Source organism: Haemorhous mexicanus, chromosome 9 (assembly GCF_027477595.1).
Source record: "Haemorhous mexicanus isolate bHaeMex1 chromosome 9, bHaeMex1.pri, whole genome shotgun sequence".
In the NCBI taxonomy this organism is placed as follows: domain Eukaryota; kingdom Metazoa; phylum Chordata; class Aves; order Passeriformes; family Fringillidae; genus Haemorhous; species Haemorhous mexicanus.
In genome coordinates, this window is record NC_082349.1 from 31053045 (window position 1) to 31070499 (window position 17455).

At 54.2% G+C, this 17455-nt stretch overlaps 1 protein-coding gene across 1 annotated transcript in view; it reads left to right on the forward strand.

Moving 5' to 3' along the window:
* TMEM121 (transmembrane protein 121) overlaps window positions 1–15300 on the forward strand; it is a 37808-nt gene extending 22508 nt beyond the window's left edge. Inside the window, exon 2 of the mRNA XM_059854814.1 lies at window positions 13331–15300. Coding sequence (XP_059710797.1) covers window positions 13960–14898 — 939 coding nt within the window. The 5' untranslated portion in view covers window positions 13331–13959 and the 3' untranslated portion in view covers window positions 14899–15300. The remainder of the gene's footprint in view (window positions 1–13330) is intronic.
* Window positions 15301–17455: the final 2155 nt, after the last annotated feature.

The window sequence follows — 17455 nt, forward strand, 5'->3', positions numbered from 1 at the left end:
TTGTTTTGACTTAATGACCAATCATGGTCAGGCTGTGTCAGGGCTCTGAAGAGTCATGGGTTTTTCATTATTATCTTGCTAGGCCTTCTGCTCTATTCTTTCTGTATTCCTAAGTGTAGTTTTAGTATAGTATTCTTTACTATCATGTAATATCATAAAGTAATAAATTAGCCTTCTAAGAACATGGAGTCAGATTCATCATCTCCATCCCTCATCTGGGGACCCTGAAAATACCACACATGTTCTCTCTGGAAAACTGGGAAATGTCTGCTCCCCTCCACACTTCATCCCCCTATCCCAGGCAAGAGATTCCCTCCCAGTGGGGGAGAATATGTGTGATGACTTTGTGGCCATTAGTGGGTATAAAGGAATTTTACTGCTCTTCCCTTTGTTTGGCATCAGTTGGGAGTGAGGTTTGAATCCTCTTCCCCTGGATCTAAGTTTTCTAGCAAACCACATTCATTGTTCCTGAAAAGTCCAAGCCATCTGCTGCTGCAAATGCAATCTAAAGTTATCGGCAGAGGGGAGGGATGGAGGAGGGTAAAGTGACCCCAGAGAGAAAGGAAATATTTCTGAGGCTGAGCAAAGCATCCCAGGATTGCTCCTAGCCACTCTTTGTAGTTGTTTTATTTTGCTCAAAACCCCAAGTGAAAATAATTAAATGACTGCCAAACAGAAATAATTTGTATTGGATTTTCAGCCTGTCTGCCAGACCAGAACTAACTCGTCATTCTGACACCCCTGACCTCTGCCAAGGAGGGGAGATGCTCTGTGCTGCCCTGGGGACACCCCAGACCCCAGCTGTGAGGCACCCTCACGGCCCCATGGCTGTGACCTGGAGCTGGGGATGGGCTGCAGTGGCAGTTCCCAGGAGCCTGGGTGAGCCTGGGTGTTAGCCATGGCCTGGCTGCTTGGCTGGGATCAGCAGCAGGAGAGCTTCCCATGCACATTTTGATTTCAAATGCGGGAAAGGAGAATGAGAAATTAGTCTGTTCTGAGCAGAGGAATGACTTCAAAAATTAACAATTCCGGGCAAGTCTCATTTTTAAAAATTGCTTCCAAATTAGCCATTTTGGGTCAGTCTCTGCCTCTCATCCTCTGAATATCCCTTGTCCCTCCCATTTCATGGAAGGGAGGAAAACAGTTAGCAGCTCGTCACTCTCAAACAGCATCTTTCAGCAGCTGGCTGAGCTGCAAAATGGATTAGCTTTGCCTTACAGCTCTGTACACAGCAATTTCAGGCTTGCACAGCCTTTCCAAGCAAAACATTGCCCGTGAAGCCCCTTCTGGGGATGCCAGGAGATGGAAGTGAGCCTCTGGGGCAGCAGCATGCTGCTGGGGAGCAGGGATGGAGAGCGCCAGGAGCTGGGAGATCTGCTCCCACATGCTGAGCCAGCACTGAATGGGGACAGGGCACATTTTCCTGTCATCAGGAATGAGGAGGGAAGGAGTCAGCCCCAAGCCTGGTGGGGACCCTGCTGCTGGGAGCCTGGATCTGGGGTTGAGGAGACGGGCAGAGCTCTTGGGGGAGCATCTCCTCCAGCCCAGACAGCTGCAGCTGGGGGACAGGGGTGTGGGAAGGGCTGGTGGCCAGCAGTGACACTCTCACAGGGGTTGTTTCAGCCCTAGCAGTGGGTCAGGGCAGGGCAAGGGCTGCTGTGTCTGGGCACTCCATCCTGCTTTCTCCCTTGTCCAAGCACCAGCTTTTGAGCTCGCCAGCCTCCCCTTGTGCAGGGACCTCACCCAGCCACGTCCTTCTGGCAGGAGCTGACTTGCTCTTTTTATGGCAGGAATGCACTCCTGCTCTGGCTGCACTGCCCCATGCACAGCGTGGCTGCAGTGGGAGCCCTGGGGCTGTGCTGGCCGGGAGAAAGCTCAGAGAGACTGGGAGGCAGCCTTTGCCCTCCAGGGCCAGCCAGGGAGCCCGAGTGTGAGCAGCAGAGATAACCTCAGCCCCGGGGCCTCTGTGCCAGTGCACGTCAGGCAGAGATTTCATGGCCAAAGCACATTCAGCGTGCGCCCTCTCCCCACCTCCCCTCCTCCCTCTCCACAGAGAGACCCAAATAGCAAGAGCCTGCTTTTGAGGTTGGAAGTCAGGTTTAGAATTTTAATGATATCCTGTATCCCACAGCCTTTTATTTGGGGAGAAACCGCTGTAAATGACCCATTTTTCTTCATATAATGATAATCATTAGCAAGAGGAAAATGAGCACTGAAGCCGGGCACAACCGCAGTCACATACTGGATGGGGTGGCTGATTCTGACTGGCAAAATGCTCCATGGAGAAATACACCTTTTATACTTAGGAGGAACATAAAGATGTCTTTAAGCATGCATGTAAATTTGTAACAAATAAGTCACTGTGGCTTGAAACGGGAAGCTGGAGAGAGCAGCCGTAAATATTTGATCTCTTCGGCACAGCAAAGCCAGCTGTCACATCCTCCTGGGGGACAGGACCTGGCCGTGCTGTCAGGTGGAGAGCCCTTCTCCCCTCTGAGCTCCTCCTCACCCAGGACCTGGCAAGGAGGAATCTGGGAGCTCCCCACACCTCGGGCATAGCCCGGGCTCCTGGTTTCTTTAAAGGAAGGAAAGAATTTCATTAGCAAGGGAAGCCTGAAAAGCCAAGTTTGTGCAAACAAAAGCCTTAGTCCCAAGAAGCAGCACACACCTCTGAGGCGCTGTCTGACCCCTGGCTGGTCTGAGCTGCTCTGGTGGAATCGTCCTCACCTGGCTGGGGATGGATGTAGAGGAGAGGGAATGCTGGAATACACAAGTTATTACTTCAAATCCCCCAGGCCGTGCTCGTCTCAGCCCCCCAAGCCCTTCCTGCTGCATGCTGGCTGGCACATGCTCAAGGGGCTGAGGCAGCTCCCAGCACTGCTCCTGCCTGGCTCCCAGCTATGAACAGGAGGTGCTGTGGTGACTTTCCTTTGAGCTGACACTCAAAGCCCCTCATTTAGTTCCCAGACTTCAGCCTAGAAGTCACCGTCTGCCTCTGACCACGGTGTTGAAGCAGCTAAAAGCTCAATTAAGTGTGACCCAAGGAAAACCCATAAACATATAATTGATTGGGAGAGTGAGTCCTGGCCCCAGGTGGTTGCTCTCTTCTGGAGTGGCCTGCAGCAGCCCTTTGGCCTGGCTCATATGCCAAGGAGGGAGCTGGTTGGGTTTGTGAGGGATATAAGGAGCCTGGTCTCTGGGTGCTGGAATTGAGTTAGACATCAACAAGACAGATTTTATTAGATCTATTGGATGGCTGGTAGAGAGAAGGCTAGAAACCAGAGGAAGAGAAGTGTCTTCCCAGTGACCTCAGGGCTGCCATTATTTTTCTTGCACTGTGTCAGATGGGTGCAGTGTCATCTCCCAGGTGATGCCAGAGCAGCAGATGCCAGCACTGCCCCATCCCAGAGGCTGAGGCAGGGGCAGGATGAGGAGGGTGACCTCGAGCTTAGTGCAGAGAGCCTGTTCCAGAAGGGGCTGGCCCTGGCATGGACTTCATGGTGGAGAGCAAGGGCAGAGCAGAACACACTGAGGCCCACCTCCCCCCTGTGGCACCAGCAGCCCCAGCTGTGATTTCAAACAGGTTCCCAGCTGTCTGCTGGGGGTGCACCACCAGGAGTTCTCAGGCTGCTAAGGCTTCCTGACAACCAGCGTCGAGCTACTCTCATCAATAATTAACACTGGGCCAGCCTTGCCAAAATAAATTCAGCAGTTGTATGGCAAGGCAAAGGTCCTTTGATTTCACAAGCTACCCAGCACTTCTGTCTTGTGTGCTGTCCCTGCATTACAAGGCTTTGAGGTGAGCTTTCCATTCAGAAAAATGGCATGGTGTTAATGGTGAAGCTTTTACTGGGATACACCCTGCTTGTGCTCAAGAGTCACTGCCCTGGGGAGCAGAGGGAGCTGAGATGCCTTCTCCTCTCCTGGGGAGCTGGCTCAGCTGTCAGGGTGAGAGGCTGAGTAGCAGCATGCCTGCTCCCAGGGCAGATGGCTGCCCTGAACCCAGGGGAGCAGCAGAATGCCACAGGTCACCAGAGGACGAGACCTGTTGTCTCAGGAGAGGCTCTGCCTCAGGAGGGTCTCTGAGGGGCAGACTGAGAAATGAACCCTGTGGGATCCAGGCAGGCTTCACCAGCAGCTCCACCTCAGGGTGCCCTGGGAGGGCAGAGAGCAGCAAAAACACCCCAGGGATTGTCTGGCTGCCCCACATCTGCTGCTCCTGCAGAGGCTGACCCCTGGCAGTGCTGGGTCCCTCCCAGGGGCACATCCCACAGCCCAGGTGTGTGACTGGCCAGAGGATGGCCGTGCCAGGCTCAGTGGGAGCCAGCAGACACACTCTCCTTTCATCACAGCCCCTGGGCTCTGCTTCTCCATTCCTCCAGAACAGCCAGCAGCTGCCTCCTGTTAATTAGGAGCAGAGCAATCACTCTTAATCAAAGGCCAGACTGGTGGCAGCAGCAGCAGCCTGCTGAGCTCATCCCACCTCCACTAACCCTGTGCTGGGGGCAGAGGGAATAACAGGGGCACAGTTGTTTCTGTGCCACCACAGCCTGGCAGCAGGGACGAGCTGGATGCCACTCCCAGGGAGGGCAGAGATGCCACTTGCTTTGTGTGGCAGCTGACTGGGCTCTGCAGCACCTCCCCAGCTCTGTGATGCTGAGTGCTCCCCTCCTCGGGCAGCCAGGCCCTCTGCTCACCTCGGGCCCCAAGGGCAGGAAGAGTTCTTGTGAGAGCAGGACACCCCAGACACTCTGGCTGTCCTGCCACCCTGGCACAGGTGCTGGAGCAGCACCTCCCAAACGCTGTTTGAGTGCAGAAATGTGGGAGCTCAGCACATCACTCCTGATGTCCAGAGCTACCGAGAGAACCCTTGGGGGGCTCGGGAGTCCTGGAATGTTGCCAAAAGCACTTGGTGGCTTGATTTTGATCCATCTAGAGATGTGCCACCGATGTATGAGGAGATGGAACATGCGAGAACCACTCAGGTGTAAATGGTGAAGGGAAGATATTATTATAGGGTGAATTACAAATTTTGGGGTTTTGGTATAGGGGGGTTATGGAGACAAGATGGAGGAATCAGGGTGTGCCACCAGGCTCTTCCTTCTTCTTCCTGTCTTCCATCTTCTGGGGTGGTGTTGGCACTTGTGGATTGGTCTGGGATGAGGGTGTACTTGGTGACGAAGATGATAGGTATTGGGGATAAAAGGTAAATATGATATACGTAGTTTTTGTTATAAAAGATGTGACTGCCTTGGGGGTGGGCAGAGTGCCTTTGGCTGCCCTGCTGGTCAGATCCTTCAGGCAGAGAAGGGACTTTGTAGATAAGAAACAATAAACAAACTGAAGACCGAAAAAACCTAGCGTCCAGACTCATCTTTTGAAGCCCAGCGTGCAAGAGCCATCCTGAGCGTGTGTGGGGGCAGAGACAGACAGCCCACCCCAGACAGAAAGTCCTCAATGCCCTCACCATCGAGTAGAGCAGAGCTCTCCAGGACTGTAGTTTGGGAGTCAGACCTCCTTGTCCTCCCAGCTCTCCCTTTGCAGCTTGCCCTGCTTTCCTTGCACCAGGCACTTCCCCACAGCCTTTCCTTGCATGGTGTGGGGGACGAGGGGAGAGGGAGAGCTCCCTCTCCTGCTGCCTTCAGTCTGAGAGCCAGCCTGGCCCAGGCCAGAGGAGCCAGCAGTGACTCTGCCCAGGTCTGTACAGGAGCCTGCAAGCCAGCCCTGATCCTTCAGCCCGTGCTGCAGAGTCATCCCTGGCTGAGCCCCCTCTCACAGGCACGATGTGCCAGCAGCTCTCAGATGCACCTCCCCTGGTAGATCTCCAGAGTTCTGCCCCAGAGCTTCCAGCATCTCCTTCCCCACAAGCATGTTTTTAGCACCAGGAAACTCCCAGCACTCTCCTATTTATAGCTTCACACTCCAGTTTTTCATTTTATTTTAATTAGCTGATTCCCTCTCCCACCTGCTCTCAGGCACCCAGTGGATTGGGTGAGGGTGCTGGGAGCAGCACTCAGGAAAGTTTGTACCTCTCTGCCAGCACCCCAGGAGAGTGAGGACAAGGATGAGCAAGAGGAGGAAGCTTTCCATCCTCCATCTGTAGGGATTTCCAGCAGGCAGTGGGGGAGAGGACTCTGCTCTGGCTCCATGATTTCCTTTCCCCCAGCACTGACAGAGGGAGGTTATTTGAGGACATAGTTGTGAGTCACACACAAAAGTACATCCTCAGGCTACTGAAATCCAAGCTTTGTGCTCCTGGCCTGCCTTGCTCCTGGCTGTTTGAATTCATGCCTACTGATGGCACAGGAAAAATCCAAGCTGTGGTCCTTGTGTGCAGGTGAAACTTGTTGACCACTTGAGTGAGGCCTTTCTGTGCAGGAGGGCCTGGCCAGAAGGAGATGGAGACCCTTCTATCCAGCAGAGGTCAGAGCTGGTGGTGTGCTGCTGGATTTTAGTGGGGTGATTTGTTCAACTGCGAGCTGCAGGTGCACTCTCAGCCCTGCCATGCCTGGGGCAGGACTCCTTTTGTTCCCAGCCCAAGGATGGCACAGCTCCTTCAGAGGAAAGCCAAACGGTTCCTGGGCAGGGACAGGACCAGGGAGGGTGTTGCTTTTAGCTCAAACAGCTCCCACTGGAGTGAGCTGGGGCATGCTGGAGGAAACGTGTAAAATCCAACAGCATCTCCCAAAAAGTGAAGCATGAAAAACAAACAAACAAACAAAACCCCAAATAAAAACCCCAAACCAACAAACCAAAAAGAGAGTTTGGTTGGGTCAAATTCCCCCAGCAGGGGCAAGTCCTGCATTTGCAGGAGCACAGGCACTGGAGGGCAGCGGTGCAGGGAAAATGCTGATGGTTTGGCAGAGGAGCAGCAAGGCCAGGAGGACTCCCGAGGGAGCAGAGAGGGAAATGCCCCAGGAGCAGTGGGCAAAGCTCTGCTGAAGAGTGATAAAGAGTGCAAGGAGCCTGCAGTAGGGAGAGGAGGGTGGGGATAACTCTGAGAGCAGAACCTGCACTCCACTGAATTCCACGAGCATCTCTCACTGTGGCAAACAGACATTCAGACAGATGTTTGCCAAATGTGCCCTTTTTGGCAACAAACCAATGAACCGTGGGGGATTTAGATGCTTTTATATCTGGGGTTTGGTCCAGATTAGATCAAAATCTTGAAAATGCACCCAACTTGGAAATGCCAAGACATTCCTCTGCAGAAGCATTTTGCTGGGAAAATTGTAAATTTTTTTTGGTAGAGTCAAAATGTAGTGTTCCAATTTCACAATTTATGTACAAGTCAAAATAAATCATTTACCTTTAACTATTTTAAACGCCAGAAACATGTAAAAAAGCACTTTTTTTTTCTGACATGTCTGTCAAATATCATCAAACTCAGCATGGTTGTGAATGGGGAGATGTTCCCAGCAGCTGCCGCTGCCTGTGTCAGCAGGAGAGCCCTGACCAGGATGGCTGTGGGGGACAAAACTGGGAACAAAAAGGCCATCTGTCCATCCATCCATCTGTCAATGCAGCCAGCCTGTGCAGGGCTCTGCTTTGGGCAAGCAGCATTTCCCCACCCCGTCACCAAAGTGATGTGATTGAGAGGGTAGGTTTTTTTTTTTTTTTTCCTATTCAGGCAACAGTTCTGGTGCCTTCTGCTTGTGCTTGCTTTTGGGAAAGGGGGCTGAAATGAACCCCAAAGGGGACTGAGGGTGTTTGCAGCAGGAGAGCACAGTTCATGTGCTCACTGGTGTAAGCAGGAGCTGGTTTTCTCTAACATCGCATTGTTTATTTTGAGCGGGTTCTAGGAACAGTTTGCAGCTCTTTCTCCATCTCTTGATGGGCCTACACAGTAAATTATCTGCAGTCATTAGCAAGTGGGCTGCTTCCTCCTTCAGACACAATTAGTGGGCAGAGTCCGGAAGAATCTTCCTCAATCTCATTTCCTTGCCAGGATGTGCTGGAGAGGCCGGTGCTGCCTTGGAGGAGGCGGGGCACAGCCGCTGCCCAGAGCCACCTTCCCTGCTCCTCAGGGTAGGGCGTCCTGCCCTTGCTCAGGCACAAAGGGACCTGGGGCACTGGCTGACAGCCCGCTGGACACGAGCCAGCAGTGTGCCCTGGTGGCCAAGAAGGCCAATGGCTCCTGGCCTGGATCAGGAATGGCGTGGCCAGCAGGAGCAGGGAGGTCATCCTTCGCCTGTGCTCGGTGCTGGTGAGGCTGCACCTCGAGTGCTGTGCCCAGCTCTGGCCCCTCAGGCTGGGAAGGGTGTTGAGGCTCTGGAGCGTGTCCAGAGGAGGGCAGTGAGGCTGGTGGTGGGCTTGGAACACAGACCCTGAGAGGAGCAACTGAGCGAGCTGGGGCTGTTTACCCTGGAGAAAAGGAGGCTCAGAGGTGCCCTTATCACTCTCTGCAGCTTCCTGAAGGGAGGCTGTGGACAGGTGGGGTTGGTCTCTTTCTCCAGGCACTGACAGAGCCAGAGGACACAGTCTCCAGCTACGGCAGGGAAGGGATAGGTGGATATTGGGAAAAAATTTTCACTGAAAGAATAATAAAGTATTGGAATGCTCTTCCCAGGGAGGTGGTGGAATCACCATCTCTGGATGTGTTTAATAAAAGACTGGACATGGCACTGGGTGCTACAGTCTGGATGAGGTGTTAGGGCATGGGTTACCCTTGATGATCTTAGAGGTCTCTTCCAGCCTCATTATTCTGTGATTCTGTGATCCTCCCTCCCTCCCTCTGATGGTCCCCAGGGACTGCCCGGGGTGGGCAAGGTGAAACCTCAGCCTTCAGGTCAGTGAGGCTGAACCAGCAGCAGAAGCATCAAAGGCTCGAGGACAGGCTGGTTTGGAGTTTCTTCTTAGTCAACTGCAGAGCTTGCCCTGCTGCAAGCCCCATCCTAATGTGGTGCACAGTCACAGGAGGTTCAGGGAGTCACAAATGGTGTAAGCAATGAACAGCAGCTCCCTGTCCCCAGCCTCTGCCGAGAGCAGGGCCCCTGGCTGCGGCTCCCTGGAGCACAGCCTGCTGCCAGGGAGTGGTGCCATCGCTTGGTGGCTCTGCCACAGCTGCCAGGGAGTGGTGCCATCATTTGGTGGCTCTGCCACAGCTGCCAGGGAGTGGTGCCATCGCTGGGTGCCTCTGCCACAGCTGCCCTGGAGTCCAGAGCAGAGGTTGTTGTGCCCATCGCCTGCTCTTGGTCCATGCTGCCAGGTGGGGGAAGGCCCTGGTGGAGCAGCAGCTCTCCAGAGGGCTGAAGGGCCAAGTGAGGGGGAGCTTTGGATTCACACTCGGGAAAACTGAAATAAATCAAAGCAATTAAAGTGCAAATGAAGCTTTAAGCACTGCGGCATCCCAATTACCTGGGAAGCGCGTTGTGTACACTTCTGTCTCACTCCCTTTTTTAAAATAGACAGGATCCAAATTACATAAATAATTTAAATTAATTTGCCAGGTAGAGCTGGGCTTTGGGAAGCGTCGTTAATGACGATGTTTTGCAGGGGCTCCAGGAGCCCTGCAGGCTGTCTGCAGCTGTGGCTCCTGGGCTGGGAGAGGGGGTTGGAGTGGGATCCTGCATCCCTCAGCTCCGTCTGCTGTGCCGGGAGGGGCTGGGCAGAGGCAGGAGAGGAGGGCGCTGTGATGGGTGGCCTGAAAGGGCAGAGGCAGCGGTAATTAATCACCGCAATTAGCCACTGGCATCGCAGGCAAAAGCACACTTTGGTTTTCTTCCAGACTGCCTGGGCTGGTGGTGGAGCAAGGCTGTGGCCGCACGTCCTTGGGTAACCACGAGTGCTCTGCAGCATCCGGGAGAGCCAGGAAAAAGAAGTGCAAGACCAAGAAATAATTTCTGAGACAGATTAGAGGCGCCAGAGGAATAGGGCAAGGGCTGGCTGCACTAATGCTGCTCCTTCCCCTCAGTGCCAGAGGAAGCAGGGCAGCGGTGAGAGTGTAAACCCTGCCCTTCAGCCACGCTTGGACTCATCTGCAGGACCCCCGAGTCTCTCCAGGAAATCTGCAGCCCCCTCCATTCCCACTGGAGCCTCTCCCATCCTGCAGGGCAGCTGGGAAGGGGCAGGCTGGGCTGGGAAATGGGGTGTCCCCAAGCACACCCCAGAGATGGAGAGGGGACAGGCTGCTGCTCCCCATTGCCATTCCCTGCTGCTGGCCTTCACTGGTGGGGCTGGATGCTGGCCTTGGGCTCTGCCTTCTCAGCTGGTGACACACTGAGTGTCACTGAGGTCATTTGCTCACTCCAGTGCAATGAAGCTGTTTGAGTGGGGTAGAAGGAGAGGAGAAGAAGCAATTAGGGATTGAATTTTGTCCTGGTAAGGAGGCCTGTAGTGTCCAAGACTGAAGCATCGCTTCATCACCTGCTTGTGGGAGTCCTGACACCAAGAGGGATGCCAAAGCTGTTAGATCCCTTCTCTAGGAAGCTACCAGGCTGGCTCACTGACATCATAGCGCTCCAAGCCCATTATGTTCAGGTGGGCTGCCTTTTCTTTACAGGAATTCCTGCAGGAAGGAAGTGGTTATTGTCTTGCTTACTCGGCACAGTTCTCAGGCAGCTTCTGAATGTACTGTCCAATGCGGCCATTTAAAAGTTACCAAGAAATGGCTGTTTAAAAACGACCCTCTTTTCTCTAATAGTCCTGCCAGGAGAGTTTTATGTGCCCCCTCCCCGACAGGCTGGTCAGGCATCACTCACATTGGCAAGCTCTGCTCCATGGATCTGCAAAGGACTCTGTGTTTCTTTCCAGCATCAGGGCTGTGAGGGGTGGGGAAAACACCAGCTCTTGGGAAATCAGGAGAGGGGCTCACGCTGCAGCAAGTGCTTGGAAACAATTCGGGAAAGGCAAGAGAGGTGCTCACCCTGGCCAGTGCGTGATGTGACTGGGGAGGAAGCAGTGCCTGAGCCCAGTGACTCAGTCCTTCCTCCCCTCTGAAAGGTCACCACCACAAATGTTGTGGTGTGAAGTTATATCCTGTCCCTCAGCTGTGACTGCTTCCTCCTTCCCTTCCCCCTGCCCTCTTCCTAAGTGCTGTCTGTCCAGTTCCACATTCCAGCAAGGGCATCGTGTGATTGTCAGAAGTTCAAAAGATGCTTCTCAGACCTGGGGTCATTGGCCTGTCCAGGTGTCATTGTCCCCTGAGACCCTCCCCCTCCCACCTGGTCGGTGGCTCACCTATCCTCTCCCTCGCCCCTCCCTGTGAGTTTAAAAGGCACTGGAACCATGCGGTCGGGGTCTGCTGGAGTTGTTACCGAGATTCAGAACTGTGTCACCTTGGAATAAACTCTGGATTTAACTCTCTGGCAGAACCCGCTCTCTTTCTCTTCACCATCGCCTGAACTTTTTCCACTAGAGGTAAACTGAGTTTCTCCTTTGCTTGGGCTCATTCCGAGTGCCTAACTGCAACTGCCAGCGAGCCAAAGGTGTCTCTGAGGTGAAACATCCCCAGCAGTCACCTACAGCTCGGTGCACTAAGGCCGGACGAACCCAGGCACGCTCCACTCAGCAATAATACACAAATGTTTGTCAAGCACAGCCCGGGCTGCCCTGAGCCCTTCAGGAGCAGACACCGGGGAAGGATCTGTCATTTGAGCCTGTTTTTTTTTTGTTGAAAACTATCTGTTCATCAGTGGTGGTTAACGACCTGTGGGCTGCCGCTGTAAACGCTGTGAATTGACACCTTTGGGTGCCCTGGGTGCTCGCCTCCCAAGGGTTTCCTGCCTGGTTTCATGTAGGCATGAGGAGAGAGCTGTGCCTTCCCCCAGCTCCCCAGAGCACACCAGGAACTCCAGGGCACAGGGACAGGATTTACAAGCAAGCTGCTTCCAAACCTTACCGTGCTGTGATGCAACCCACTGCCCTTTAAATAACCGCTGTCTTTTGAAGGCATAAATACTTACAGGGTGGAAGAAAAAAAAAAAAAAGCCACCATTCCCTCCTGAAAGAGCTAATTTATCTGGAATTATCTATCCTTGGCTATAAATCCTCTGTGAAACTTGGCATGAGTTTTGAGGCAGTTACAGCAGTGACCGTATATTTTTATCCGAAACCTGAAGAAGGAGCAAACTGAAGCCCCAAATGGCAGCTCTGAGTTGTTGCAGAGAGCCACGCTGGTGAGTGGGGTTGCAGGAACTGCCTTGCCTGGGAAGCACCATGCAGCATTTCTCGTGAATTCCCACTACTTCTTTTTGGTTTCTCTCTGAGCAATTCCTGCGTGAGAAATAACATGCCAGTTTTTCTTGCTGGTGGCAGACTCAGAAGAGCATCCAGAGGGTCCTGGCTGGAGCAGCAGCCTTAAGGCCCCTTGCAAACGTTTGCTGAGCACCACATCCTTTGTAAAGCAGGGCACAGGTACATGCATCCCTGCTGTCCACCTACTCAGGCTCAAGGCAGGGCTGGCTCTGACTCATCTGGCTTCCCACTTTCTTTTCTTTGTTCTTCTTGTCTCCCTGAAGCCGGAGAGGATCCAGCTTTTATTTAAATGAGGCCCTATAAACATTAGCAGCTGCAAAGTAGGGCAGGTTTTTAATGGCTTACACCTCCTTGAGTTTGGCTTCTTCCCTTCAGCCTCTGTGGCTGTGACCAGGGTCTGTCTCCACAAGAGCAGTTCAATGACATTTTTGCATGCACTGGGACCTACCTGTTCATTCCTGGGAGTGCATTCCCTGCATAGAAAAGATTAACAAATTAATTAGGCAAGCACAGCATGACGAGGAGGAGCTGTGTCCACGAGCAGCTGAACCAGTCCAGAAAGCTGCTGGGACATGATGACACCCTGGGGACAGCTTTGCCCTGTTCCCCATGTGCCAGCCCTGATCTCAGCCCTGCTCGAGGAGAGATGTGCCCCACACCCTGAGAGCTGTTCAGTAACTGGTAGAATCCCATGGCTGTAGTTAAGCAAACTGTCCAGGCTGGGACCTCTGCAGTAACTTGTGGGTCTGTGTCCCTGCTGGAGCAGGGATACCTGGGGCTGGGAATGCTGTGAACCTGTGTGTCCCCACCAGGGTTGTGTTTTTGTGTCAGTGCTGCTGGAACAGCAGAAGCACACAGGCCGTGAGCTTGCTGAGGAATTCTGGACAGGCAGAGCCCATGGAAGGGCAGCAGGCTGCGATCCCTGCAGGACAGCCCGTGCTGTGCTTGTGCTCAGTGAAAAGCTGTTCTGCACCCTCACACACAGGCCCAGGGTGTGCTGGGTGCCCCCGTGGTGGGATGGCACCTGGTGGGAGCCCGGCTCTCGCTGTGGTGTGCTGGAGCTGTTGTCAATGCCGCCGTTCCGTGGTCAGCTCCCAGAGGGACCCTAACGCTCGCTCTTTGCTATCTTTTGCAGGAATGGAGGGATGCAGGTACAGCTGGGAGCAGCAGGACACCAGCACAGCCTTTTGGGGATAGGCGTGAAGGGGATTGCCTGTGAGGACACAGCAGGAGCCCCCCAGACCCCGGAGGAACCTGGGATCTCACTGGGACCAGGGAGAGCTCCCCTTCCACCCTGCCACCTGCCGTGTTTCCAGGGATCTATACCAGGATTTGGGGCTCGGAGCCTGGAAGCGTCTTAGTGCCATAGGACTGCCGGAGAGCCTGACAGCGATGGGGGACCCACCAGCGAGGAGGGACGTTCCTCCAGGAGGCCCTGCACAGCCGTGAGCCCTGGCTGCTGGTGGTGGAGGGTGCCTGGGGCTGGGCTGCTCAGCCAGCCCTGGGCTGGGGGCAGAACCACGGTGCCTGCAGGGCACGGCCCCTGAGGGGCGAAGGGCCGGCGTGGGGTCTGCAGGGGCAGCCCCGAGCCCCGGGACAGTGGGGCTGCCAGCCGAGCCACTGCTCCTGCAGGCACCTCTCCCTGGGGCGGCGGCGGGGGACAGAGCGGCGCTGGGCCCCTGGGCCGGCCGCGGATGCGCCCCTGCGCCGCGCCGGCGGGAGCACTCCCCTAGCGCCGAGGGCCGCAGGGCCGCCCGCCTCACCATGGTGCTGCCGCCGCCCGACAGGCGCCACGTCTGCCTCACCACCATCGTCATCATGACCAGCATGGCCTTCATGGACGCCTACCTGGTGGAGCAGAACCAGGGGCCCCGCAAGATCGGCGTCTGCATCATCGTGCTGGTGGGGGACATCTGCTTCCTCATCGTGCTGCGCTACGTGGCCGTGTGGGTGGGCGCCGAGGTGAAGACGGCCAAGCGGGGCTATGCCATGATCCTGTGGTTCCTCTACATCTTCGTGCTGGAGATCAAGCTGTATTTCATCTTTCAGAATTACAAAGCGGACAAGAAGAACCTGGAGACGGTGGCCCGGAAAGCTCTGACCCTGCTGCTCTCCATCTGTGTGCCGGGGCTCTACCTGGTGCTGGTGGCCTTGGACAGCATGGAGTACATACGGACCTTTCGGAAGAAGGAGGACTTGCGGGGACGCCTCTTCTGGGTGGCCCTCGACCTGCTGGATATCTTGGACATCCAGGCCAACCTGTGGGAGCCACACAGGACCGGCCTGCCCATCTGGGCAGAGGGGCTCATGTTCTTCTACTGCTACATACTCCTCCTGATCCTGCCTTGCGTGTCGCTCAGTGAGATCAGCATGCAAGGGGAGCACATTGCCCCGCAAAAAATGATGCTCTATCCCGTCCTCAGCCTGGTCACCATCAACATCGTCACCATCTTCATCCGGGCCATCAACATGATCTTGTTCCAGGACAGCAGGGTCTCCACCATCTTTATCGGCAAGAACATCATCGCCATCGCCACCAAGGCATGCACCTTCCTGGAGTACAAGCGGCAGGTGAAGGAGTTCCCGCAGAACGCCATCGCCCTGGAGCTGCAGCAGAACTCCCTCTCGCACAACCAGACGGTGCACAGCGCACAGGGCATCCCCCACGAGCCGTCGCCCACCAGCGAGATCCTGGACACATGAGGGGTGCCCCGGGCCGGCGTTGGTTCCGATGGCCCCGTGCCGAGCCGAGAGGGAGGGCGCTGCTTTCCTGCTGCCCACTGCACGCACGACAGACAAATCCTGGCAGCGAGGGCTCTCCTAGGCACAGAAACACCAACAGCGTTCTGATTGAGCTATGGAGTGTCCTCTAGACGTCTTCATCTCAGGTACAACCCTAGGAGTGCTCCAGACAAACCAAATGGACTTGCAAAGGACCTGAACCAGCTGACCCTCTCTCCCCCTCCTGCCACCATCTCCCCTCCCGAGCAAAGACTGCTAAGGCTGCAATGTCCCTTTTTACTCCCCGAGCACCTCACCTTTACTCCAAGCCTGGATCGAAGGTTTTGTTACTGGAGACATTTTTACGGGGTGGGGACAAGGGCATAGGGGTGTGGATGGGGGGGAGGGTGGGACGTTTCAAGCAGTAAACCCTGTGATCGTAGATGTCTCTTATCTCCAATGGTTGTGTTTACAGTTTCTTATTTATATCAGCTCCGGGGGCTCTCAGGCTGCCCTGTGGGGCAGTGTCCTCGGGGTGGGAGAGAGCAGAGAGCCCTGCAGTGGGAACGGGGCTGGGGCTGGCCTGCCTGCCCTGGCCCGGGCTGAGGAGCACTGAGCCTCCACCAGCAGCCTGCACCAACTCTGCCAGGAGCAATATCTGACAAGCTACAGCTAATCTAATGCTGGTGTTTTATGTATTCACTCCAAACGACTCAGCACAATATTTCTATTTTTAGAAGGGTCCCTCTCTCTCTCTCTCTCTCTCTCCCCCTGCCATGGAGAGCCTCCCTGCCTGCAGCAGCCCCAGCAGCCTCCCCAGCCCCCAGCACTGCTGCTGGCAGGCAGGGGCACCCAGGAGGGATTAGGAACAAGGACGGTGAGGATGCATTTCACTCTGGCATCAAGCATTTATAAAGAGGGCTGCTTTCCACAGCTACTATATTTTTAAAATAAATATTAAAAAAGAAAAAAAAACAAACAAACAAAAAACCCCAGCAAACCCCAGAAAAGAGCCGGGATGAATGTGCTGCCCCAGGCAGGTGGCTGGGCCTGGGGATGAGCTGGGCTGGGGTTTCCTCTGCAGGCGTGGGTGGTGCAGAGGGGCTCAGCCACGGGCAGCAGGGTGGGAGGCGAGGGCCAGCCGGACAATAAAAGCCCCGTGAGAGCAATGGCTTCTGGTGGTCTCTTTTCTGCCAGCATGGGGAGGGTGGGACTCAGCTCTCATTCAGCCCAAATCTCTTGTCTCTGCTTCTGTCTGCCTCCCCTGGACTCCCAAGTGCCATCCCGAGGTTCTGTGCCCTGCACTCACTGGGCAGTGGGCCCAGAAAGGAAAGAAATAATTTTTCCAGCTGCAGGGCTGCCCCAAGGCTGGGTGCGTCTCAGCTGCCTTACCCTGGGGGGAGGCACAAGGAGACAAGCAGAAAACCTGCATCTCAAACGTGTTGAAATGAGATATTTTTGCCTTTTCTAAACAAAATGTTGCGTTTTGAGGAGATGGAATAAAATGCCTGGTGCTGTTTACATTTCTCGCCCACATTTTCCCCTGGCTCTGCTTACTGAATTTGACCTAAATCCACAAATCATTTCAGTTTCCATCTTCTCAGCCCATCACAGTCTGTCCAAAACACTTCAACCATCCCTGATCCAGACTTCCAATTTTAGAACCAGGCAATCGCAGTCTTGCTTGGCCACCCTGTCACCCAGGGATAACTCTAATGTTAATTAAATCCACTGAGAAATAAAACAATATCTTTGCCAAAAAATAGTGAGTTTGTAACAGATTTAGCCAATTGGAAAAGTTTCTTCCCCCTTTCCCTCAGGAAATTAGGCAGGTGATTTAAAAGGTATTAGCAGAAATTAATTAAATTGCTAAATTATTCTGGAATACCTGTGGAATTACATATTACATCTCTGCTGGTTCCTTTAAAATACATGTGATTAGCATCAGTGCAATTAACTCCCAAGTATCTAATAACATTCTGCTGCTCTTTTAGGTAATTAATTTATGAGCCTTTGTTTTGTAGTTCTTCCCCAGAGCTGAGCAGAGGAAAACCTTCAGGGAAACCTCTGGCACGGTGCTGTGAACCCCGGAGGCTGGGACATGCCAGCTGAGGCAGTGCCCAGCATCAGACTGAACCCTGATGCAGAGATCCTTTATCCTGGGGATAAAATCAGTCATCTGGTGGGTTACTCTGATGGCTTGGGTGTATTTTTGTCCTGTTTCACCCTGACAGCTAGCCCTGTATCCTGGCCTTCTGTTGGAACACATGAATATTCCCTTGAGCCTGAGTTGTTGCTAAGATTGCTTGGGGGTGTCTGGCTGTGCTACCTGAAGGCGGCCTGCATGGGAAGGGAATATTGCTTTATCCTCCTAGTCCCATCACTTCCAAGAAGGTTTAGGAGTCCCCACAGGTTTTTCTTGAGGTTGCAAGACCCTGCTTTCTACTGCTGACGTGAGGTTTTGTCTTTGTGGAGGGGGGTGTCGCTGCGGAAGGGTGGCGTTAGGAGCAGGAGCGGAGGTCCTGGAGGTGATGCTCAC